The sequence below is a fragment of the Eupeodes corollae genome, chromosome 3 (genome assembly GCF_945859685.1).
Source record: "Eupeodes corollae chromosome 3, idEupCoro1.1, whole genome shotgun sequence".
Classification (NCBI taxonomy): domain Eukaryota; kingdom Metazoa; phylum Arthropoda; class Insecta; order Diptera; family Syrphidae; genus Eupeodes; species Eupeodes corollae.
This window is the reverse complement of record NC_079149.1, coordinates 65,218,784-65,243,894: the sequence shown is the minus strand read 5'-3', so window position 1 is coordinate 65,243,894 and position 25,111 is coordinate 65,218,784. Positions and strand designations below refer to the sequence as shown.

Below are 25,111 nucleotides of genomic sequence, written 5' to 3'. Positions count from 1 at the left end.
TCCGTTTGGAGTCACATTACGTTACACTACGTTCTTTTACTTACGAAACGTGATGTCGAAGCTCCATTGTGATAGCATGTATTGAATTCCTATGGTTGACCTCGTAAACTTCAGGTGAAGCCGAAGCTGAAACGTGTTTGTGATTCAACCAATAATACTTTAATCCGGATTTTAAAAGGAATTGGCATTTGTGTACATAAAATCTGTAGTATTATCATCGCGAGATTCTACGGAATGGTACATAGTGGATTTATTGTACTTCACCTCCTGTATACAAAACTTCCAATGCCACCTTGCGGCAACGGCAAGCGTAAAAAATAAAATAATATTATATATAATATTATAATATTAATAATAATAATATTTTAAACTGTATATACAAACTTGACATCAACAAAAGTGATGGTTAAAATAAATCACGGCAGCTTGCGGTCAACACCTAAATCTTAATTAGATTGAATTATATTTGGTATACTTTTCACCTGATTTTACTTTTCACATATTTTTCTAAATAAAATTTGTTGAACAATTTCTAGGTCTTTGTGTTATCACGTTCGCCGTAGCCAGTTGTAAGCGCATGTATGTAAATAGATATATTTTTGTTTGCAGAAAATATTCACAGCGACAACAAATAGATCAGATTCTACAATAACAATAACTTAAAAAAAAAACTCTCCAAACCCATCCGAAAGTCATTTATCAGATTTTATAAGTTTCACAAATAACGTATGTTCATATTTTTAATTTAATTTCACTGTTTTTCTTATGTCATTATAATAATTTAAGAGATATATTCATCTTAAGAACATAATTCCTGTATAAATATTGACATTGAATTGCATTGATCTAATGGCAATCTATTATTAAAAATTCTTTTGAAAATTTTGATCATAAATACAAATTTAACACATTGCACACAGTGCCTTAATCCAATGTTCCTGCTGTGAACTGTGCTTAAGGGAAATATTTTATACCCTGGAAATGAAATATTCCATGGTATTAACTTAATGGAAGCACTGGAACGTAATTGGAAATATTGACATGTCGTGGTTGTTTAATGGTTTTAATTCAAATTTGAATACAAGCAACAATTTAAAAAGAACCTGAAACTAGTAGTAATTAGTAAATACAAATATTTTTGTTAATTCCTTTCCTATTGTGTTTAAATTAGTTTTCTACATCTATATAAATATATATTAATCTTTATTGTTTTTGAGTTTGCTATGAAATAACTTCCTAATAATAAACAAATAGAAAGCAAGATGCAATCTTCACCCAGTTTCGGAACAATTCAACCTCGGAAGCTCACATTTGGGTCGCCTCCATTTCAAACATTTAAAAAGGCTCCTCCTATACGTGTTAATGAATTGCCAACTGCAACAACCAAACCTGTACAACAGAGTTCCCTATCACCTCCTTACCGAAAGGTTAGAGCATTGAGGTAAGTGATCCGATTAAAGTTAGTGTTTATTGTGAAAAACACAAAAGGCTGAACAAGATTGTGATTTAGTTTTAAGTGTTTTTGGTGTATTGGAAGTGGACCTTTAATATACAAGAATATATCGAATATGACTTCGGAGGCGTAGAAAGCATATCCAATTCATTATTACGTTGTTTTTCTTTTTGTGGGTGGTAAGACATTGAAGGCATAGGTTCTCTGCAAATCGATGAAGGGTTGGCTCAAGTTCAATTTTAGGCCTTCAGTTTTTAATGATAGTCGGACCAAGGCTTGATTGGTCAAAAGTACTTTAAATGATATGGAAATTAAATGCGATATTCATTCTTTGTGACTGTTTGTGAGTCTAATAGCTTACGTCTAATTTTTGGAAGTGTTAAAATAAATGTGTACCTATATAAGAGTATTCATTGAAGATGTTCGGCAAGATATGCTTTCAGCTCTAGCTAGTACCATCCTTATTCTGCTATTTGGTTCGATATAATCATTTAATTCACGTCCAGGAGAATCAGTGCATTTACGTCTCTAGGGATATTGAACTACTGTTTCATATGCAAAATTCTCATGTCTAAAAAACCCAGTTAAAGAAAAAACTCCTATGAGAACCATTTGGCAATATGAGAAAGCCAACTGGGACGACTTCAATGAATTTTAAAGGAACTTTAACTGGTCACTATGCGTGGAATGAAAAACGTTATCCCGAATAGTGTGAAATTTATCAAACCTAAAGAAAACTCATGGTTTGATTTGAGCTGTAAAGAGGTTATAAGGTTCTGAGATTTAAGTTGTCGGATTTATAAAGCCAACTCCACTGACGAAAACCGGAATAAGTTCAAACAAGTTAGAAAGACCTGAAACGCTCATAATCAACCAACCAAATTTTTGCATGACCAGAAAGGCAATAAAATACTACAATGTCCTTAAGGTAGTACAAATTTCTGGTCATTTGTAAAAAACGTACGAAACACCACGTCATCCTAGGTTCCAACGCTCGTCCACAATGACAATGACAGCTCGTCCATAATGTAAGCTCGATTGAAAAAGCCAATTTTCCTGCAGCACAATTTGCTGTTACTTCGACGCTAATGAAAGTGTCATGAGTCCTCCTGTTCTTGGGAGCACAAACGATTTTATGGGACAAATCTTCTTTCGCACTCATACAGTTGCAAGAGTACTGAAAGACCTTGACAGACGGAAATCCGCTGGCCCTGATAGTATTCCCCCTATTGTTCTGAAGAGGTCGTCTGTAACACTTGCAAAACCACTGCGTGAGCTTTTCCATGTTTCCTACTCTACAGGTCTCTTTCCCAGCGGATGGAAAACAGCATTTTTACAGCTTGCCCCTAAAAAAGGCAAATCCTCCTTATTCTCAACTAGCGTCCAATAGCACTCACGTTCCTTCTTTCCAAGGTCATGGAACCGATCAATTTTCAGTTTAAGACATATTTTGAAAAACGGAAGCTTCTTAATGACCGGCGTATGGCTTTCGCAGCAATAGGTCCACTGGTGATCTTATGGTTTATCTCACCGAACAGTGGAACAAAACCTTACATCGTTTAGGAGAAAGTAAGATTATTGCACTTGATATTTCAAAGGCCTTTGAAAGAGCTCGGTGCCAAGCTCACTTATCGAAAGTGCGTGCTTTTGGCATTAAAAAAATACCTTTCTAACCGTTCAATACAAGTTGTATTGGATGGTTTCAAGTCTGAAATTCATAAAATAAATGCTGGTGTTCCCCAGGGCTCCGTTTTGTCTCCGGCTCTCTTCTTTATCTTCATCAACGATCTTTTGTCTGTCACTTTTAATCCATTAAACTGTTTCGCTGACGATAGTACCCTCAGGTTTTCAAATTCTTCTCTAGATTTACATCCTTGTCCTTCGGATGTGGAACTTAAACGGCAGCGTATGATAAGCTCATTAAATTCTGATCAAGACAGCATTGTCCAATGGGGAATTATAAACCGTGTAAAATGTAATGCTTCAAAAACTCAATGCTGTCTCCTGTCGTTAAAGAGTAACGCACCCCTACCACTATCTATGAGTGGCACTTGCATCCAAAAAACTAATCAACTTTCAGTGCTCGGTATGTGTATCACAGATCACCTCTTATGGAATGATCACATATTCGATTTTTCCAAAAATGCTGCTAAATGCTTAGGATTTCTCCGACGGTGCACGAAATGTTTTACCCCTTCTGATCTGGCTGTAGTTTACAAAGCCTTGATTCGTCCAAAACTCTAATATAACTAGCATATTTGGGCAGGTGCCCCTAAGACAGGTTTTAGTATTTTGGACAGGATCCAAAAAAGAGCTTTGAAAATGATAGGCGATAGAACTATAACCGAAACAATTACGTCGTAATGTTTCATGCCTTTCGTTGTTCCATCGATATTTTTATAAACAGTGTTGTGTCGAATTAGCCAGTTGCATTCCCCCCCACCACCTCAAATAATTAAGGCGTAATACTCGTTTTTGACTATCATTTTAACATTCAAAACTTTAAGACCAATGTGCATCGGTATCTCCTCTTTCATCCTTTCCTATTTTCCTAAAACTTGCACTGTGTTTAAACTTTAAACATGTTAAGGAAATTAATAACCTTAAAATCGAGACCTATACAAATTATTAGGTTTTATGGATGTTACCAACGTACGAACATTTTTATTTTTTTAAACAATATAAGTTGGCTTGAATAGTTGAAAAAATATTTAGAAGAAACGATTTAAATTCTAAAAAATAAAGAACAAATGTTTCTTAAATGAATTTTATAGTGTTAAGAAAATAATTTTTATTTTATACTTACTTCCATCGTTGTGTGTATATCTCAATTGTAATTTTGTCCATCTAATCCATTTAAAAAGTTGAATAAAAAAGGACAGTTTTCATATTGTTCGTCGAACTAAACGCCAACCATGATGGTATTCCATATTATTGGTCACTGAAAAGTTTCTTTACTTTAGAGTCTCAAAAGTTCTTCGAAAGTGACCATTTATTACTGTCATTTCTATGGAATACTATTGCAATTTATCTGGAAATGACTCACGTTTAATTTGAACATGGACAAACACCTCAAAGCCAAGGCTGATGCTGCTAGATAGGCTATTTGCTCGAACAACATATCAACAAACGCCAAATATAAAGTTTTTAACGCAACTGCAAAAGCATTTCTGTTATGGAGCACAGATCAGGGGTGTTCGGAAATTCGAAATTATTGAAAATTTGCCTCGATTCTTCCTTAAAAAAGTATTTCTCCTCCTTCTGAATACGCCTAAGTTCATGTATCATTTGGAAACAGGGCTTTCGACAGTTTTTGTATCAACATTGAATCTGAGTGCAGACTATTTGATACAGGTGATTAATATGGATCGAAACAGATTGCCAAATATTCTGTTGAGAAGTGTCATACGTCGAAAAATTAGATTCTACAAGAATTGGATTGATCTTGCTGCAAATGTTGGTATTATTCTAGAACTGAATGGATGTACTGGTCTCCAGATAAAAAGCACTGTACGAGGTTATCCAATCGATCGATGAAAATGAAAGGAACACGTTCATAGAAAAGGAGAGAACATCTATGAAAAGGGACATTTATTCGAAACTTAACTATAATCTAAATGAACATAATTGCTTTAGGCTTTAGGACAATAAGTTATCTAAATGGAAAAGATTGGTTGCTGATCCAAAAATATACCTCCGAGGCAATGATCTATAAAAGAAGAATCATGAATGAACTTTTTTAAACTACCTTTTTTTGTATTTTTGTGTCTACTAAAAGTCATGTTTTTCTTTGGATTTTGTAAATAAACTTAAAGTAAGCAAATTTTTATTTTTCAGTAAAAGTAATTAAAGTAATTTTGTTTCGACTAAACTAAAAGTCACAAGTAATCTCCTTTTTATTGTTTGATTGAATTAAAAGTAAATTATGCTACAAGTCAATAAGTACCAATTACTTGAAAAAAAACTAAAAATTGTATGATTTTAAATTGAATATAGAATTAAATAACATTGTAACTCGGGCAGACGACATTTTTGTCATGCCTTATTATTTATTCCTTAAACCAAAAAATGTATGCAACAAGAACCTTCAAATTATTGAATAAAAATATCTATCTAACTGCAATTCATTGTTGTTCTTATTACAATCTTTGTTGCCTTCAGCTGCCTAAACATGTCCGATATTCAGACCAAAATGATCAAATTCAATACAAGAAACAAGTATTTTAAACAAATTATTTAATTTAGTTACTTATTAATTTACCCAATTATTTTTATTAGGTGTTAAACAAAATGACGATTTTTATCTGAACCAATTATTATTAAAATATATGAAAATTTAAAAATCTAAAGCTTGAAATGTCTTTTCTCAAACCTGTATTGTATCTCTATTTTCAGATTATTTGATACCCCGGCAACTCCAAAAACCATAATTCAAAAATCATCAGTAAAAAGTTTCAACCATTTAACTAACGCTGAAGGTCAGTGCCTAACGGAGAGAAAATCATGCAATAATACAGAAATCAAAAACTCATGTCCGCTGGAAAAGCCAAAACCCGTACCATTGCATAATAAAGTTTTAGACAATTCAATGCAATCAGCCAATGTGAATCCGTTTACTCCTAATAGTATGTTTTATTTGTATTTGTATGAATTGTTTTTTATTTTTATATTTTTTTTCAAAACATTAGGTTTACTAGCACAAAATAAAAAACGATGCCGTACACAATTTGGTCGAGAAAACCAGAAAACATCATCTCTAATATCGTTCCTTAACTCCGATTTTGCGTCGATCGATTTACTTGAAGATAACGCCGCTGATTTTTTACAAGCTCCGAAGCGGTTAGCTCTACAAGACACAAACATTAGCCGATACAAAAAGGAATTTCTAGAAATCTCATTAATAGGTAAGACATTTTATAAATGACTTCATAAACATTCTTTATTTTAAAAAAAGTTACTAATACATTTACTTGAAGATATCAAAAATCAAATTATTTGTTTGTACAAAAAGCATTTTTACATTCGCTCACGGCCAAAAGATTTGTTTTAAATGGAGTTGTAAGTCACTAGGCCTTGGTTCTCTACGAACTATTGCGCCACCTAATTTATTATTTATTTCCCTCAAGCTTTTTTCAAGAATTCATCACCTTATGTGAAGATAAAAACGTTGATACAAATTTGTATTCCCTCCACTATGAAGAGTTAAATCTTAATCGTATAGTGGTTTTGACATCTAAATTAGGTTTGTACATTGAACGATTAGATACAAAGTTAGTGCACACTGTTTTTGACGTTTCACAATCAGCTGTTCGGTAAAGGGTCAAGAATTCAAAATGTAAATCATTTAGTATTTAAATACATACACTTTATGCCACATGAATAGGGGCAATATTTTTTTTATTTCACGATATTTTTCAAATCTTTAGGTTAAAAAAAAACAAATGTGGGATGAATGAGGTGTGTATTAAGTTGATACAAGTTTTTTGGTGGATTTTCCAAAGAAGTTCATGAAAAGTATCTGTTTTTTTGTGTCACATAACAAGATCTAAAAAATCATACCTTGAAAACAGATACTATGAGGTAAGATTTAGGAATTGTCATTTTGAACCTTTTGTTGTTCAATCTGGTGTTCCCCAGGGAAGCCATTTTGGCGATTTTCTATTCATCCTGTCTATTAACGACGTATCGTTATGTCAACGCTCAAGTAAAATTCTCATTTTTGCTGACAACATGAAGATTTTTAAAATAATAAAGTCCACCCATGATCGTATTCTTTTACAAGCCGACATTGATAGTTTCACATTTTGTTGTGCAAAAATAGCCTTACCCTCAACCCTTTAAAATTCCAGACAATACATTTTAATAAAAAACGTGTCGGTATTGTATTTGATTATTGTATATCACAGCAAAAACCTTTGTAGCGTCTCCACATTTAAAGACTTAGGTGTGTATTTCTGTTCCAACTTACACAATTTACACATCACATTAATTTTATTGTTAATGAAGCAAGTTCTATGCTTGGTTTTATAAAACGCAGGCCAAAGGAGTTCAATGATCCCTGTGTTACTCTTTCTTTGTACAATTGCTATGTTCGTCCTCATCTTGAGTATGCATCGCAAGTATGGACTCCTTATTACGAAATTTATAGAAAACGTATTGAATCGATTCAACATAATTTCATTCGGTTTGCCCTAAAAGGTCTGGGAAGATCCTTATAATCTAAATCTTATAGTTAATTTTTAGTAATTTGTGCTGCCTCCTGATTTCTGAATTATTTCAAGTAACCTGTGGTGTAGGGATTCATAGAATGCTGTCAGATAACTGAGCGAAATTTGACCTCAGGACTGTTTTATGGCTTCAATAATGTCTTCGATTTTTCGGTATTGCCGTCCTCCTTCGTAAGCTTTTCTAGAAAACCATCCCCACACGTTTTCCATTATGTTCAGGTAGAAGATTATGGGAGCTATGGTAATAGGTTCACATTTTGCCCCTGAATTAAGGCTTTTGTTGTTTGTGCATTATCTTGTTGACAAGTTCATCATTGTCCACCAAATGATTCAGAAAATTACGGAAAAGCTTGTTATAGAATCGATTTGTTAGTGATTGCGGTCATTTTAGAGCTTTGAAAATCCAGCTTAATGGTCCTGTAATAGGTGATCTGCCTCCTGTATCACCCAAGCAACAGTCGTTCTACTAGCATTTACCCCAGCTTCTGTCTTGATTTTACTAATGGAAACCATTGAATTTGGAGCAGCTCTCACTATCGCCCTCTTTGGTTTTCTTTTCATACCTCTCTGGGTCCTTGAGGTAGGTGCATACAACATTTGAACTTATTCTAATTTTGCTAGCTATAAAACGGATGGTTTTGCTAAGATTTTAATAAACTCGAATTTGGCTCATTTTCTCCTTTGTTAGACCCTTACCTCTGCCCATACTTCTCGATTCTATCAAATTAATACTCATGTTATGCTCCCAAACATTCAGAGTATCCTTTTATCTGATTTAAAACACTAATAAGTAAATTTAGATGTGACGCACAAAAACAGGTTGTATTTATCAACCTAATCCAAAGATCTTTAGCAATATAAACTTAATACATACCTACGTCATTTATTCCACATTTGTTTTTTTTTTTCAAAAGCCTAAGTGCTAAAAAAATATGGGCAAATTAAAACGAAAAAAGCTTGTCGCTATCCATGTGACACGAGGTGTATGTTTCATAGATTTCCCCGATTTGTGTATGCAAAAAAGTTACGATGAAACAAAAACCGTACATTTCGGACAAATTGGAGAAAATTTCTCTCAGATCTGTTGCCTCAATAGAGGTGCCTTTTGGTAAAATTAATAACTTTTTAAAAAGTTGAAAACAAAGAAAATTTTTGAAAAATTTTGAATCTCTTCTTCGTTGGATTAGAAATTTTCTTTCGAACCGTTCAATACAAGTTGTTTTGGACGGATTCAAGTCTGAAACTCATAAAATAAACGCTGGTGTGCCCCAGGGCTCCGTTTTGTCTCCGACCCTCTTCCTCATTTTTATAAATGATCTCCTGTCCGCTACTTCTAATCCAATACATTGTTTCGCTGACGATAGCACTCTTAGCTTTTCATATTCGTTTCCAGACTCACAACCCTCCTCTTCGGATGTGGAACTGCAACGGCAAAATATGATTAGCTCATTAAATTCCGACCTACACAGCATTGTACAATGGGGAATAAAAAATCGTGTGGAATTTAATGCTTCGAAAACGCAATGCTGTCTTGCTTCGTTAAAGCGAGATAAACCGTCTTTGCCACTATCTATTAGTGGCACTTGCATCAACGAAACAGAAAATCTTGACATCCTCGGAATGTGCATCAGCAACCACCTTTTGTGGAGCGATCACATACGCGATGTTGCCAAAAATGCCGCAAGATGTCTAGGTTTTTTGAGACGTTGCAAGAAATTTTTTTCTCCGTCTGATCTGGCTACAATCTATAAAACCTATATACGTCCGAAACTTAAATATAACTCTCATCTCTGGGCTGGTGCTCCAGTAACTTATTTAAGCCTCTTGGACAGTATTCAAAAAAGAGCTTTTAAAATGATTGGTGACATAAACATCATCAACTCGTTTACATCACTCGAACATCGACGCAAGGTTTCTTGCCTCACCCTTTTTTACCGTTATTTTAACGGACTATGCTCTAGTGAAATAGCCAGTTGCATTCCTCCCCTTAAACAATTTAACCGTATACCCGTGCTTCTAGGAATGCCCATCAGTTTACCCTTGAGCCCAACTTCGGACGTACTATGAAGTACAGAGATTCTTTTTTTAGCCGTACTACGCGAATGTGGAACGCCTTGCCACGCTCTATCTTTCCCTGTCATTGCAATGTTCAGAAATTTAAAACCAATGTACACCGACACCTCCTATCCAACCCTTCCCTCTTTTCCTAATGCTCACACTGTGTCTTTGGCATATTAAAGGTATAAAAAACCCTTTTAGTGTTTGCTAATTATAAAAAAAAAAAAAAAAGTTAGCAGCCAACATTTAGCCATTCACATTTTTTTGAAAAAAACGTCCTTTCAAAAATTGGGTTTAATTCTAATTTCTTGCCAAAAACTTACTACTTAATTACTTTTCTACTTAAGGTGGCGCTACAGTCCGGGGCGGACCTAGGCCTCAACCAACTTGCGTCTCCAGACAGCTCTGTCCCAAGCTAGCTACAATTTCGCACGCCAAGTCGGTTGAGGTCTTCACCTATTTGTGTGCCCCACCTGAGTCGCGGTCTTCCTCTACTGCGCCGTCCCTCGGGGAAGACCTTCCGGACTGGAGCGTTGATGTCGCTCTACATGACCTAGCCATCTAAGCCGTTGGACTTTAATTCTGTTAACTAGGTCAGTGTCGATGTACAGCCCGTACAGTTCTCCATCTATGCGTACAGGACCAAAAATCACCCGAAGAATTTTTCTCTCGAAGCATCCTAAGACGCTCTCATCTTTCTATGACAGGGTTCAGGCCTCAGCGCCATAAATGAGAACCGGGATGATCAGTGTCTTATATGTAGATGATGATTTTAGATGCTCTAGAGAGGACTTTACTTCTCAATTGCCTTCTTAGTCCAAAGAAGCAGTGATTTGCAAGAGTTTTGCACAATTCTTTCCAGAACGATGTTGAAGAAGTCGCATGACAGTGCATCGCCTTGTCTAAAACCTTTTTTGACATCAAATGCATCGGTGAGATCTTTTCAGTCATTGATAGAGCAGCGTGCATTCTCCATCGTCATTCTGCACAAACGGATAAGTTTGATGCCAAAACTAGACATGCTCTGTAGAGCTCTTCCCTATAGGATCTGTCATACGCGGCTTTAAAATCGATAAAGAGATGGTGGGTATCAATTTGATGTTAATGGGTTTTTTCCAAGATCTTCCGTAGTGTGAATATGTGGTTGATAGTGGACTTTCCTGGTCTGAAGACACACTGATAAGGGCCCATCAGATTGTGGACGAACGGCTTTAGACGTTCCTTTTGTATGTATCGGGTAAACTATGCTGAGATTACACTCATCGGGCATGCTCTCTTTCGACCATATTTTACAGATGAGTTGGTTCATGCTCCCTACCAAGTCATCGCCTGCTGCTTTAAATAGTTCTTTAGTTATGTCATCAGCTTGCCAAAAAACATTTTAAAAATTTCATTAAAACAGCCTTACCTGAAAACCTTTTAGATGCAGATGCAGACAGGCTCCAAAAATTCTGTTAGGTCATAAGACCATTCATTTTGCTGAAACCTTGTTTACACAAACAAATTACACAACACAAATATTAATGCATATTATACAATTTTTGCTTTTGTAGGCGTTGGTGAGTTCGGTCTGGTATACCAATGTCTTAACCGACTTGATGGATGTATATATGCCATTAAAAAAAGTATAAAACCTGTAGCTGGGAGCTCATTTGAGTAAGAAATTTAAATTTTAATTTAACGCCATGAATCTTTTATTTAGAGTAATCTTTTTTGTTTGATTGCAGGAAGAGAGCACTAAACGAAGTTTGGGCTCATGCAGTTCTTGGAAAACACGACAACGTTGTAAGATATTACTCTGCTTGGGCGGAAGATAACCACATGCTTATTCAAAATGAATTTTGCAATGGCGGTAGTCTACAATCGTTTATACAAAAAAGGTTCTTAAACGAGCCTGAGCTGAAAATATTACTTTTACATGTATCCGAGGGCCTTAAATACATTCATTCCAATGACTTAGTGCATATGGATTTGAAAGCGGGGAATATATTTTTGACAAAAGTAACATCGAAGTGCTTACCATTGATGGCGACGGATAACTCTTATGAAGAAGACATCGATGGAATCTATGATGAACTTGATAGTACAGGATGCATTATAACTTATAAAATAGGTGATTTGGGTCATGTGACTTCAGTGAAGGAAGCACATGTGGAAGAGGGCGATTGCAGATATTTACCAAATGAAATTTTGCAAGAGGACTTTAGCCATTTGTTTAAAGCGGATATATTTTCGTTGGGAATAACGTTATACGAAGCAGCTGGGGGTGGACCGCTCCCGAAAAATGGACCAGATTGGCATAAATTGAGGAATGGCAACATTCCAGATATTCCCACTTTGAGTAGAGAATTCAATGATCTTATCAAACTGATGACTCATCCTGATCCAGAAAAAAGACCATCTTCCACAACTATATTCAATCATCCGTAAGATCTTATTCAATTTATGTTATTTACTTTTTTTTTAACTATTTTATAAATTATTTTCAGAATTCTCTGCTCTTTGGAATTCAAGTCAAAATCACAACTTACGCAGGAGCTGGCTATAGAAAGGCGAAAAAATGAAATTTTATTGAAGAAATTAAAAGAGGCAAGAAAGCTGTTGAACAAATATGACCATTCACAACGAACAAGTAAGTGTAGTATTACATTCTTCTTGTTTTATTTTTATATTTCTTTTAAAAATTTCAACGAGGTTCTTACGTTAATCTATTTAATACAACCTTTTTGAAAATTAAATTGGTGAAACTTTCACCAAGGAAACTGAAAACCTCGATATTCTCGATGTTTGTATCTCTAATCACCTTTAAAAAGCATCGTAAACGAGATGTCGCCGAAAATTCCGTAGGGTGTTTAGATTCGCTAAGGCAATGCAAGAAGTATTTCTTCCCCTCTGATCTGTTTGTCATCTATAAGCCTAATAAACGTCCAACGCTTGAGTACAGCTCCCATCTTTTTGGCAGGTGCTCCTCCAACTCTCCTAAATCTCTCGGAAAGTATTGATCCATGAAACGTTTAAGTCGCTTAAACACCGACGTACATTTTCTTTTCTACCCCTTTTAAATCGTTATTTCAATGGATTATGTCCCAGCCAATTAGCCAGTTGCATTCCATCCCTCCAGCATACTCCAGTAATACTCGCGCCTCCAGGAAAATTCTCATCAGTATAGCCTTGTGCCCGACTTCGGTCGTAGTGTCAAGAACAGAGATTCATTCTATAGTAAGACTACGCAAATGTGTAATGCTTTACCTCAATATATCGTCATTGTAATATAAATGAAGGCACCAAAGACATATTCTTCGAGCTCTTGGACAAGACATATGAGCAGTGCCCTGGCTAAGACATTAAAATTGTCTTAGGATATTTTAACGCGGCTAGAAAGAGATGTTTTGGTAGCTAGTAGGCAATTCACACATTCAATATCCACAAGGGGACATAGAAATCTCCTGATCAATCAACCGTCAACCAGATTGACCACATTGCGATCGACGCATGACACTTCTCCAGAACACAGGATATCCGAACATTCCGAGTGGCCAACATTGACTCGGACCACTACCTCATTGTAGCCAAGGTACGGCTAGGGATATCCCGATCCACGCCAAAACAAGGAAGTACTGTGAGAAGACTTGACGTTAGACGGCTACAATTGCAAGAGACTGCCATGTCCTTTTCCGATCGAGTCTCTAATAACCTCCTAAGGAGTCCTATGCTGCCTGCATTAAGCCTTGAAAACCAGTGGCGACATTGACTTGCAGCCATCAGAGATGCCGCCTCTGAAGTGCTAGGTTTCACACGGCCACCACTGCGAAACCCCTAGTTGGACGACGAATGCCGGTAAGCGCACGCAGCGAAAGAAGAGGCATACAAAACGGAGGACCAGAGCTGCTCGCGAGCTCTACGAGCAGAAGAGAAGAGAGGAACACCGGCTTCTTAGATGAGAAAAAAAGAGAGCATGAGAAGCGAGCGATCTAGGAGATAGTGAGATGTCACAACAGGAATGAGGTTCGTATATTTTACCAAAAGAAAAAACCTCCCAAGGGTACCAGCCACGAACCGAAGCCTGTAAAGACGATCAGGGGAACATAGTAGTAGAACTACAGTCGATGTTGAGAATATGGAAGACCACTTCTCCAAATTATATAACGGCGATGACGAACCGATTTCCGCTGTAAGGGAGATAGAGCCACTCAACCTAGGCTACGCAGATCAACAATTCCGCCTACCCGACCTCGACGAAGTGAAGATAGCTATATCTAAACTGACGTCAAACAAAACTGCTGGAGCTGACGGCATCGCTGCCGAACTTTTCAAAGCAGCAGGCGATGACTTGCTAGGGAGCATGCACCAACTCATCTGCAAAATATGGTCGGAAGAAAGCGTGCCCGATGATTGGAATCTTAGCGTATTGTGCCCAATACATAAGAAAGGAGACCTTCTAAACTGCATATAAGATCATCTCTGCCGTATTATGTGAACGTCTGAAGCCGTTCGTCCACAACCTGATGGGCCCTTATCAGTGTGGCTTCTGACAGGGAAAGTCCACTATCGACAAAATATTCACACTACCGCAGATCTTGGAAAAAACCCAGGAGCCTCAAATTGATACCCACCATCTCTTTATCGATTTTAAAGCTGCGTATGACAGCATCTATAGCTCTAAAGAGCAATGGCAAGTTTTGGCTGTCAAACTTATCCGTTTGTGCAGAATGACGATGGAGAATGCACGCTGCTCTATTAAAGTCGGAAAATATCATAAAAGGTTTTAGACAAGGTCATGCACTGTCATGCGACTCTTTAACATCGTTCTGGAAAAAATTGTGCAAAACTCAACCGTCAACACTAGAGGCACAATCTTCCAAAGGTCCATCCAATTACTCGGATACGCAGATGATATTGACATAATTGGAAGAAAAGCATGATGTCAGTGGAGCGTTTTTAAGCATTGCAACGGAAGCGAAGATGATGAGTTTAGTGGTCAATGAGGGTAAGACCAAGTATATGCTGTCATCAAAAAAGGACATTGAAAAACGACGTCTTGGTCAAAACGTCACCATGGACAGCTTAACTTTGACGTAGTTAAGGACTTTGTCTACCTAGGCACCGCTATAAACACAGACAACGACACCAGCGCTGAAATCAAACAAAGAATAACTCTTGCAAATCGCTGCTTCTTTGGATTTAGAAAGCAATTAAGAAGTAGAGTCCTCTCTCGATCATCTAAAATTACCATCTATAAGAGACTCATCATCCCGGTTTATGGCGCTGAGGCCTGGACCCTGTCAAAGAAAGATGAGAGCGTCTTAGGATGCTTTGAGAAAAAAATTCTTCGGGTGATTTTTGGTCCCGTACGCATAGATGGAGAACTGTACGGGCTGTACAGCGACACTGACCTAGTTAAGAGAATTAAAGTTAAACGGCTTAGATGGCTGTGTCATGTAGAGCGATTGGACATCAACGCTCCAGCCCGGAAGGTCTTCTAATCCAATCCCGAGGGACCGTGCGGCGCAATAGAAGAAGATCGTCACTTAGGTGGCGCTGGAGACAGCTAGATAGGAACCGAGCTGGCTGGAGACGCATGTTGGTTGAGGTCCTAGTCCGCCCCGGACTGTAGCGCCACCTTAAGTAAGTATGTAAGTAAGATGAGTGGCTATACAAGATCAAAGGTTCTGCTTTGCATGTTGCAAAATTGGATTATTTACAGCTAAAACTAATCTATTGTTTTATTAATTTGTTCTTATTATAATGTAACATAGAACAAGTCGCATGATTTTCTCCGATATTTTTAACGTTCTCATTAAGTTAAAATTTATTTTGTAAACTAATTTTGTTTTATTCTTTTATTTTAAGGTTACGATGACATTAAACATTCCCCCTCCTCTGGTCGATGTTTGCGCTCATATGTGCGCAAGCGAAGAAAATCTTGCATGTCGAAAATGGAAGAACAATAAGGCAGAATTAACATCATCTTTACTAACTTGCAGAATCAATACTGTAGCTTTAACTGTATATAAATTAATAAATATCTATACCTAATAACTGATTCAAAAGTCAAATATCATAAATTTTGTTGTTTGTTATTTTTTTTTTTCATTTCCTAAAACAAACCAATGAAATAATAATAGATCTAAAGATGCATAAGGTAAAGTTATAAAAGCACTGATTAGAAACCAGTATACTGAACACTGGTTTTCCACTAAGGACTTGATAACTTTTTAAATTTGAAACTAAAATATCTATTTACGTTTAAATTAAATGTCAGAACTTTAAGAGTTACATAAATGTGACGTTTTAAAGGTATAATCCATTGTGGTATAAAACTTGAATAATTGGACCAACCTTGAAATCGGACAAAAGTGGTCTGATAAAAATGTTTCCACCCTTGGTACATGCATCAAAATTTTCAAAAAAGCAATACATTGGAATATTAAAAGGCTGGAATGGTATGGCGTAAGGCGACAGTTGATTGTTCATCATCAAAATACATGCTTTTGTTCCACGTAAGGTAATTATTAAATTGACAATCACTTTGTTGCTATATTTTATAGGCTATTTAGTTGTCGCTTTTATACATTTGTTTTTTTGTTTTAGAACGGTAGATTGTGAAAGGTTAGTCAAAAACTCGTAATGTGCTCTTTCCAGAACCAAAAATTAATATTTCTCAACGCAGTGGCCTTGAAGTACTTCCAGCAAGAAATTATTTGTCGAGTATGGAAGCAAAAAGAAGGTATGCATAGATGATTTGTATGCTAAAAATTAATTACATACATTCAAATCGAATGAACTAATTTAACGGAAAAGGCTCAACATTCCATTACCAAGAAAATCTAAACAATCGGACACATTGCATTTAGTATTTTGTGGCCTATCCTTTTGATTTAATTACCGCCTCAAGGTCGAGGCATTGAAGAAACCAGTTATGAACAAACTTCAGGGGGTATTTTTGTCCATTCTTCTTGAAGACCCGTCTTTAGCTCCTGAATATATCGAAAATTCTTTTGAGCAACTCGAAGTCCCAATTCATCCCAAATATGCTCAATTGCATTAAAGTTAGGGATGGAATCGGCTAAGGTGATTGTTGATAAATGACAATTAAAATTATCGCATTTGATCTATGTAAGCGATAGTTAAATTGATACCTAAAAAGCTTTCACAAAAAAATGTGATAGTCATTTTCAAACAAATATGATTATTCCGTATAGAGCTACCAGACGCTTACACAAACTACTGGAAAATTTTCTAATTTCACTTTGTTTCGTTAAAAAAAAAAACACATTCATGTGACCGACAAAACTTACGACATTCGAAAAAAGCAAGAAAAGTAAAATTTTTATTCAAACACAGCCAACTTGATAGTTTTGTTTGGATATTTTATAAGAATCAATTTAAAATTTCACCTAGGCAACAACGAATTTTGGCAATTTGAATCTGAAATTGTTTAATGGAATTGAAATTTGTTGAATCATCTTACACAGACGGAATGAAAATGATAGGCAATTAGACTATCAAAAAAATGATAGTCATCTACATATCACCTTAGCCGATTCCGACCCACAACAATCACGACCTTGCTGTGCAAGATGTATGCTTGAGATCGTTGTCCTGGTAGAATATGAAATAGTCTCTTATTCCAAGCTTACCTACTGACACTTGGCACCAAATGTTGTAGCCCTTTACACAAAGTGTAAGTTTCCAACACCAGAACTCGATAACATGACCGAACCACCTCCATATTTCACAGTTGCCCGTGTATGTTTATGAGAGAATTCTTCATTTGCTTTTCTCCATACAAACATTCGTCCGTCTGACTCTTTCAAGTTAAATTTGCTTTCATCCGTGAATAAAACGTATTTTATGATGTTATAATGTGTGGATCCGTACATAAACAATACAAATTCAAGAAATGTTACCTTATTCCAGAATGACGTATTGTAACAAGCCGCTTTGCCTGTGTGGGGTCGTGTCTGGTTTAATTGAAAGCTCAGCGGTTTCGAAGGTTCTTCGACCCAGGACTCATTACAAAAAATAAAACCAGTCTACCATCCCGGTGGTAGTACCTTAAACCCTCCCTACCGGGTTGTCTTCCTCGCTAAGAACAATCCCATTCCTAGACTTCTTCCCCATTTTCCCCTCATTCTCTTATTCCTTTGTAAAAAAAGGCTTAAGTTTTAATTCATAAAGTGTATACATACACTGCGCGTCATCAGGTTAGCACACACTCTCTCGCAACTGATTCCAACCAAACTAAATGAGTTAAGATTTTTATATTATTTTTAGTTAATTAAAACAAACATTTTTGTTTTTCCGTTATTTAATATTGTTTTAAATTTTTTTTTAGAAAACAACACAAAAAATTACAATTTAATTTGAGTCATCAGGTTAGCACATATCACTTTTTCAATTTTTTTGAAGCTTTTAAGCTTAGAACTTATTTCTTAACTTATGCATTTAGTAATTAAAACATTGTTTAATAGTTTGTAGATCCTCCCTTGTTGACAATGACCTCATAGATTCGATTGGGAAGCGACTCGTACAATTTTTCAATATAATCCAAGGAATGGATGACCAAGAGCGTTTAATGCCTTCGATTAGTTCTGGTTCTCATAAACTTTACGAGCAAGCAACCCCCACACGTTTTCTATTATATTAATGTCAGGTGAGTGAGGCGGCCCCTGAATGAATTAAACTTACATTTTGTCCCTCAAACCTTAACGACCCGGGATGTTTGGATCGGAGCGTTGTAGTGTTGAAAATGCCATGGTAAGTTTCCAAACAAATGTGGAAAAGCATTTTCAAGTACTTTTTTGTATATATTTCCATTCATATTAGCTGTCAAAAACTGTAAGTCGCACGTACCATAGTAGGAGATTGGTCCCCACACCATCACACCCCCACCCGACTATGAAGTCGATCCAACACCAGTTCCTCCTTACGAAGATCGTGAAAGTAGAAATTGTATCCGTCTGGACCTTCCAAATTAAATTTCTTTTCATTAGAAAAGACAACGTAGCGCCAATCAGAACTCCATGACATGTGCACTCGTGCAAAATCCAATCGCATTGCCTTTCGAGCCACGTTAAGTGGGGGTTTCTTCTTCCGTTTAAGTCGTTTTAAGTGTGGGGCATTCCTTATCACTCTTTGGATTGTTGATAAACTCGCTTGAACACCTACATTTGCTCTGATCTTTGTTGCCGAGTTGTGAGAGTTGGATGCTTCTCTCAAAATTGCTCTTTTATCAGTCTTAGAAATCACCGCCTTTATTATTTTGTCCATATCCTGACTTATTACTCAAGAAAGCGGATATTACTTTTCGACTTCTACCGATTTTTTTCGATATTGCACTTATTGACAGCCTTGAATCCTTGTAGGCTTTAATTTTAGCTTTCTCTTGCACAGATAACGATTTTAATACACCACTAAAGCAGCAAGATCAGTTCAGATCAGTTTTGTTAACCTTATGGGGGATGTGCTAACCTGATGACTAGCAGTGTATGTTGCAAAAATTAAATTTAAATTTAACAACAAGCAAAATTAATTGTAAGTGGCGAAGTCTAATTGATTCGATATGAATTGAGGACCTTGCAACAAAAGGGGGGCAAGTCCAAATTTAACTTTTTGTGGGAAATCAAAAAAAAACTGCTTTAAAAAATATTTACTGCATTAATGTTAGAAAATGATATGCCATAAAAACATTTGAATATTTTTACATCATTTAAATTAAGTTTTAATGTAAATACAAAATTATGTAATTATTATGATTTTTTAAAGTTTGGATCTGCCCCCGATTTGCACCAATATGTAATAAATTTGGTTTAAAATTTTGATCAATGAATAATAAAACACTTAAAAGTAAGTTATTTAATATATTTAGAATTATAAATCATCACTTTAATAGTTTCACAATAAATAGAAAAAGAAAAACAAATCAAATTACAAATTTAAAGGTTAACTTCAGCCTGATCATCGTCATCATCACTGGAAACGTCATCTGTTGGTCCAACAGTTTCACTTTTAAGAGCCTCGTAGAAAAACAGTTTATTGGGTGGAACGTAGTTCTTCACAAGTTGCATCACATCTATATATTTAGCCATTTTTAAAGGCAAAGTTCGACCATACATCGGTTCCTGAGGCAGAAGAGACAAGTTGGCTTCAACATTCCTCATTATTGGAAAATATTCGAATACAGGCATTCCAGTTGATGAACTGACTGCAACAGTTTCAATGTACTCCTTACTATATTCAAAAATGCGATATTACGATATTTTAAATCGAATCTTTTCTGCATTTATTATCACTTTTTTAAAATGACCTTCGTAGTGTTGACTGAAGTTTAGAATCATATTTTGGTCAACATTAACAACTTTAAAGTTTTTAGAAGCTTGCTCAATACATTCGGCTTATTTAGTAGTATTGAAAACATAATTCTTCTTTCTATTAAACTTTTCTATTACACCAAAACACCTATCACAATGCAAAAAACTGTGCCCTGGTTCAGGAAAGCGGTGAATAATCTTCTTAAAAGCCGAACTCCTGAGGAGAGAGTTAATAAGTATTGAACTAAAGTCCCGTTCTTATTTTGCGCTGCTGCATTATCCGAGAATAAGTACAGTGTTTTAACAGTGCTCGGTAAGATGGAATGCAGATAGTGATTTAGGAAAGATATTACTTCGTTTGGCGATTTGCGAGCTGTCACTTCATCATACAAATAAAAATGAGCGATGCCTGTTTTAGCTGAATGGATGCAAAAATTGTATTCCCGAAGTTGGCCTTTATAAAACGCTTCACCAGCTGGAATTTTTGGCAATGGCAGATTCTGCTGAAAATCAAATGTAAGAACCTCGCACTCATCATTTAATACTGCAAGTTTACTTTTTTCTTTCAAGTCAACAAAAAAAAGTCTCGGCTTTGGATTGGTGGATATTTTTTTCTGTCTCGATCTGTTGGATTTCCTCGCTATCCATTGTCTTATCTTTTAATTTATTGTCTAGAATGTCGCAGTTCTGTAATTAAAATTTTGTTTAAAATACCTGTAGTAAAAGTCAAACGAAACATTTGGCTTGGCAGATTCTACGAGTCCAGGTTCATCCAGCTTCAAAAATAAATCATGCATTTTTTTATATTTAACTCAGGTTGAGAGATAATGACAAGAGCTTTTATTTCTACTGTAGTGGGATTCACGTCGTGGAAAACTTCTTATATGAGTGTCAACTTTGGTAGTCCACTCACTTGAAATACGATTTGGTCTGTTTTGATGTTTCCCACGCTTAGACATAGCAGACGTAGATACATTACGCTCACGATATTGTTTGGATATATTATCTACACGCTTTTTTGATAGCCCATGGAGAGATGCAAATCCGTTTCTGCAAACTTGGATACGTTGAGTCCCTAATGTTATAAAATACTTATGTGAGCAACTTCGCTTCTTCCCTGTACCAGTTTTTGTTCGTTGTCTTCCAACATTCTCGGTTTGGATTAAACCTCCTAAATGAACATTTTGCATATTAGCATCTCCCAAATTGTTAAAACCTTCTAATATTATTTTTCTTTTCTCTTCATTAATTTTAACAAAACACTTATATTTTTTGCAACAACAATCTGGTCCAGTTTTTCTTTCTCCAATATCTTGGCCTTTATAATTTGTGTAACTCTTCCCAGTAGCAATAGACTTCTTGATAATGTTCCGTCTCCATTTGGAAGGATTAACGGCTTTTCTTTTCTTACATGTTGTGCCACTTGTTGATGGGCCTGCAATATCTATATTAGATTCACTTGACATATTCATATCTTCGCCTAAATCCTCTTTCCCAGTCGATTGTCTACGGTCTGGTGACAAAGCATGTTCATGTTCATCACTGCTTGCACTTCATAGTTCTACAGAAGAATGATTAGAAGGTACATACAAATCTTATGATCCACTACTAAATGGCTCATCTTCGCTACTATCACTCATCTAACAAAACAAACAAAAATTAATTTATGTAAAAAGCTTGTCTAATATATTTTAAATAACCTTTTTCAAAGAGGCAAAGAATTTGATCACAACTAAATTTTACAAACTTCTTCACAAAATTATAACCTCTTAACTGGAACTTTAAAACGTGACTAACTTGATGCAAATAACATAAGAATTTGGTTTGTGTCAATAAGGAGGCAGATCCAGATCTGCCACTTTTTTGCACCAAACGCACTAGGGTAGCATATCCAAATTTTGCTATAACGAGCTTATTTTTTGTCATATTGACCTCTGGTTTGCACCAATGTATAGATTATTTTTTTCTTCATATGGTGAGTAAAAAAAACGGTTTTGCAAATAATGGACTTGCCCCCCTTTTAATGCAAGGTCCTTAATTGTCTTCGATTTATTAAAAAAAAATTGATCTTCAAGATCACTTTTAATTTCTTGTTCTTTTGAAATCTTAACTCCACTTTTTGCGAAACCCCCTTCTATTTGAAGTTATATGTTATATGAATATATTTTTTTCGTAGGAACACTTTAGTATAACCGCGCTATTATTCGTTTATATGTATAGGTATAAGAAGGAAATAAAACCGACTTACCCGTTCTTCTGCTGTAGTGGCCACTGCTGCTGGAAGGCTGGGTCGATGAATGATTTGATATGGTTTATAGATTTACGAAATTGTTCACTGTTAACTAACTTCAAACAAAGCAAATTAAACTAATTTTATATTACGTTTCTCGGAACATATCTAATCAAAAGATTTTCGGATTTGAATAAACGATATTCTCACCACAAATTTAATTTAAAATGAAAGTTGTTAAATTTTAAAACAAAAATGGTTATACTTTAGATGTATTAATGATGGGTTCCAAATGAAGTAGGTTTTACTCCTGGGCTTTTTGTCGGCGCCTAGAATCTCTAGGCTACCGTGTGCTGAATGCTGATGATGAGTCCGGCCAAAAATCCTGTTGAGATTCTTCATAAATGTATCCATTTTAGGAAAACCTTTTATATTTTATCCTTCAGGATACCTTTCGGGAGCTTGAATGTTGGATAATTAATTCCTTTTGTTCCTGGCACACCAAATGTAATTTTTTTAAAAACAAATTTCCGTTAAAAAACTTTAACCTTTATTTAACCAAACAAAATTAGGGTATTTAACATTATACATATTTACAAATTTAATCTGCAACGACTGCTATCTGATAGTAAGTTTTGCCTTATTTTTGTTGCATACTTTAGGGATAACCGTTTTCGGTTAGTTTGAAATTGTTATGTTGTAGGTAACAGTATCCTTAGTTAAATCTTTGTATATGAAAACTATAGTACTATAGTAGAATACACATTTGTTTCTTTGTGTTTGTATTTTGGTTTGGTTGTATTTTTACATACGCAAAACGGTAGACTTCCTATACAAAGATGATAAGACAAAAGCAGGTGAATTGCGATTTCGTGTAGAAATTTTATATTCTTGGTTGAGATTTAATATTTTTGATGATTTGAGGATTGTATTAGGAAATTATAACTTGAACTATTGGACGTTTTTTAATGGTTGTGAATTTTTTAAATGGGATGTGGAACTTTTAAAATCTTTTGTTTTCAAAATTAATACAAATAATTGAGTTTATAAAGTACCTAGGTAGTTATAACTTCCGGTCAAAAAAGTGTTTCAAGGTCAAATTTAGAGGCAGTTTTACTTAAGTTGTTATGATATTATGCTATTTGTAGGTATTTATTATAATCTATCTACAATAGTAAGTTATCAAGGATGTAAGGAAATGTTCTCTTTTATTTTAGTAAACCTACTCTGGCCCATTTTTAAACTTACATAAACTTTGTTTAGATCTTTATTTTTAGAGAATTATTAGACTTTGTAATTGTACATACATACCTACATAAATTTGATGACTTTGTCGCAGTCGTAACATATCTAAATTTTAGCAAATGCAATTTTTTTCTGTCAGAGCAATACATTCTATACATTTGGAATAAACATAAAGTTTAACTACTGTTTTTAAAAATAGGTACTAATAATAAAATTAAACTCCAAGAGAAATTTACGAAAAAAGCAAACATTTAATGATGCTATAGATCACCCGAGATAAGTTATGTTGAAAAAAACAGTTTTAAGCTTTAGGTGTCAAAGGTTGTAAACAGAATGGGAGGGTACAATAGCTTGGCCGCCAAGATTTGGTCATAAGCGTGCGCTTTTGACTATCGAAACGGGGTTTTATTTCTTTTAGTGCAGTAAGTAGGCAATTTTAGAAGTAATGATTTAGATTAAAAAATATTTACTATATTTATTTTGTTAAAAAAGTTATTAGTTGAACTATTCTTAAAAAATTTAAAATTACCACCAATATTTTGCATATGATGAAATAGTTTTAATTTAAAATATATATTAACCAGAATTGTTACCAATTTTAATAGCATTTCTTAAAAGTTTTTATTTCTTATATAAACTAACACAAATTGGATGTATGAAATTAATTTGAATTCAATATCTTCTATTGTTCACGAGATATCGAAAACCAAACATCAATTTTTTTCCAAATGTGTGTACTATTTTTTTAGATTTTATTTTTTTATGAAAAAACGGACTGTTGGATTTTTATGAAAATTAACTGAATATCGAAAACCATATTTTTTATAAGATGCAATTAGTTTAAACCATAATATGTACATATTTGAGTCGAAAATTTTATAAACAAAACTGTCGAATCGATTTGTCTCCAAATACAAAGGTTAAATGTTCCGTAGCGAATTTTTCTATTTTTTCACTTATGAATGGCTTTTTTCGAGCTACGTGGCCATTCAGATCTTGTTTTCGCAGTACTCTTCGGACGGTTTCGTTGCTCACTTCCTTATTCCTGGTCTCCTCCAAAAACACCTTTAGAGATTCCGAGGATGAGAAAGGGTTTTCCATCACTTCCAAACAAGTAGCTTTTTTCGTCCATATCCAACTTTTTCCGTTGTTCTTTTCTGCTAACATTAAGGATCCTACCTTCATTTTTGAAATGTGAAATTATGTCCTGAACTGTTGAATGGCTCCGTTGGACAAATTTGGCTATTTCTCGACCTGATTTTCCATTATGACTATGCGTTATAATCAATTTTCGTATTTCAACAGCCGTCTGATTACCTTGGGGGCCATTTTAGGGTTAAGCGGAAAACTTTAAAAAACGAACTGAATATGAATCAAAATAGAACATTTCCTAAAGCCTATCATAAATTGACGAACTACATATATGGCAATTTTTGCATTCGTAAAAAATTTCGAATGCGAGATTTTAATCAAACATGATATTACGATAGTAGAGAAGTCGAAAAAAGTGGGTCCCGCGATTGCGTCCGTTCTGTTTTGTCTGTCTGTCCACGCTAATAAAGCCTAAACCATTTCGTCGATTGAG

At 35.2% G+C, this 25,111-nt stretch overlaps 1 protein-coding gene across 1 annotated transcript; it reads left to right on the top strand.

Moving 5' to 3' along the window:
* Positions 1-1,091: 1,091 nt before the first annotated feature.
* On the top strand, positions 1,092-15,803 carry LOC129952411 (wee1-like protein kinase). Its single transcript, XM_056064973.1, has 7 exons — positions 1,092-1,441; positions 5,849-6,078; positions 6,142-6,357; positions 11,292-11,394; positions 11,466-12,164; positions 12,228-12,370; positions 15,589-15,803. Exons 1-7 carry the CDS (start codon positions 1,263-1,265, stop codon positions 15,687-15,689), a joined length of 1,671 nt encoding a protein of 556 aa, XP_055920948.1. The 5' UTR covers positions 1,092-1,262; the 3' UTR covers positions 15,690-15,803.
* The last annotated feature ends 9,308 nt before the right edge of the window (positions 15,804-25,111 follow it).

What these genes read in the sequence shown, in the direction of transcription:
- LOC129952411 (XM_056064973.1), top strand. Translation starts at nt 1,263, where the DNA reads ATGCAATCTTCACCCAGTTTCGGAACAATTCAACCTCGGAAGCTCACA. An exon ending in GAATCCGTTTACTCCTAATA is followed by an intron (nt 6,079 to 6,141) that starts GTATGTTTTATT and finishes TCAAAACATTAG; the next exon opens with GTTTACTAGCACAAAATAAA. An exon ending in TCTAGAAATCTCATTAATAG is followed by an intron (nt 6,358 to 11,291) that starts GTAAGACATTTT and finishes TTGCTTTTGTAG; the next exon opens with GCGTTGGTGAGTTCGGTCTG.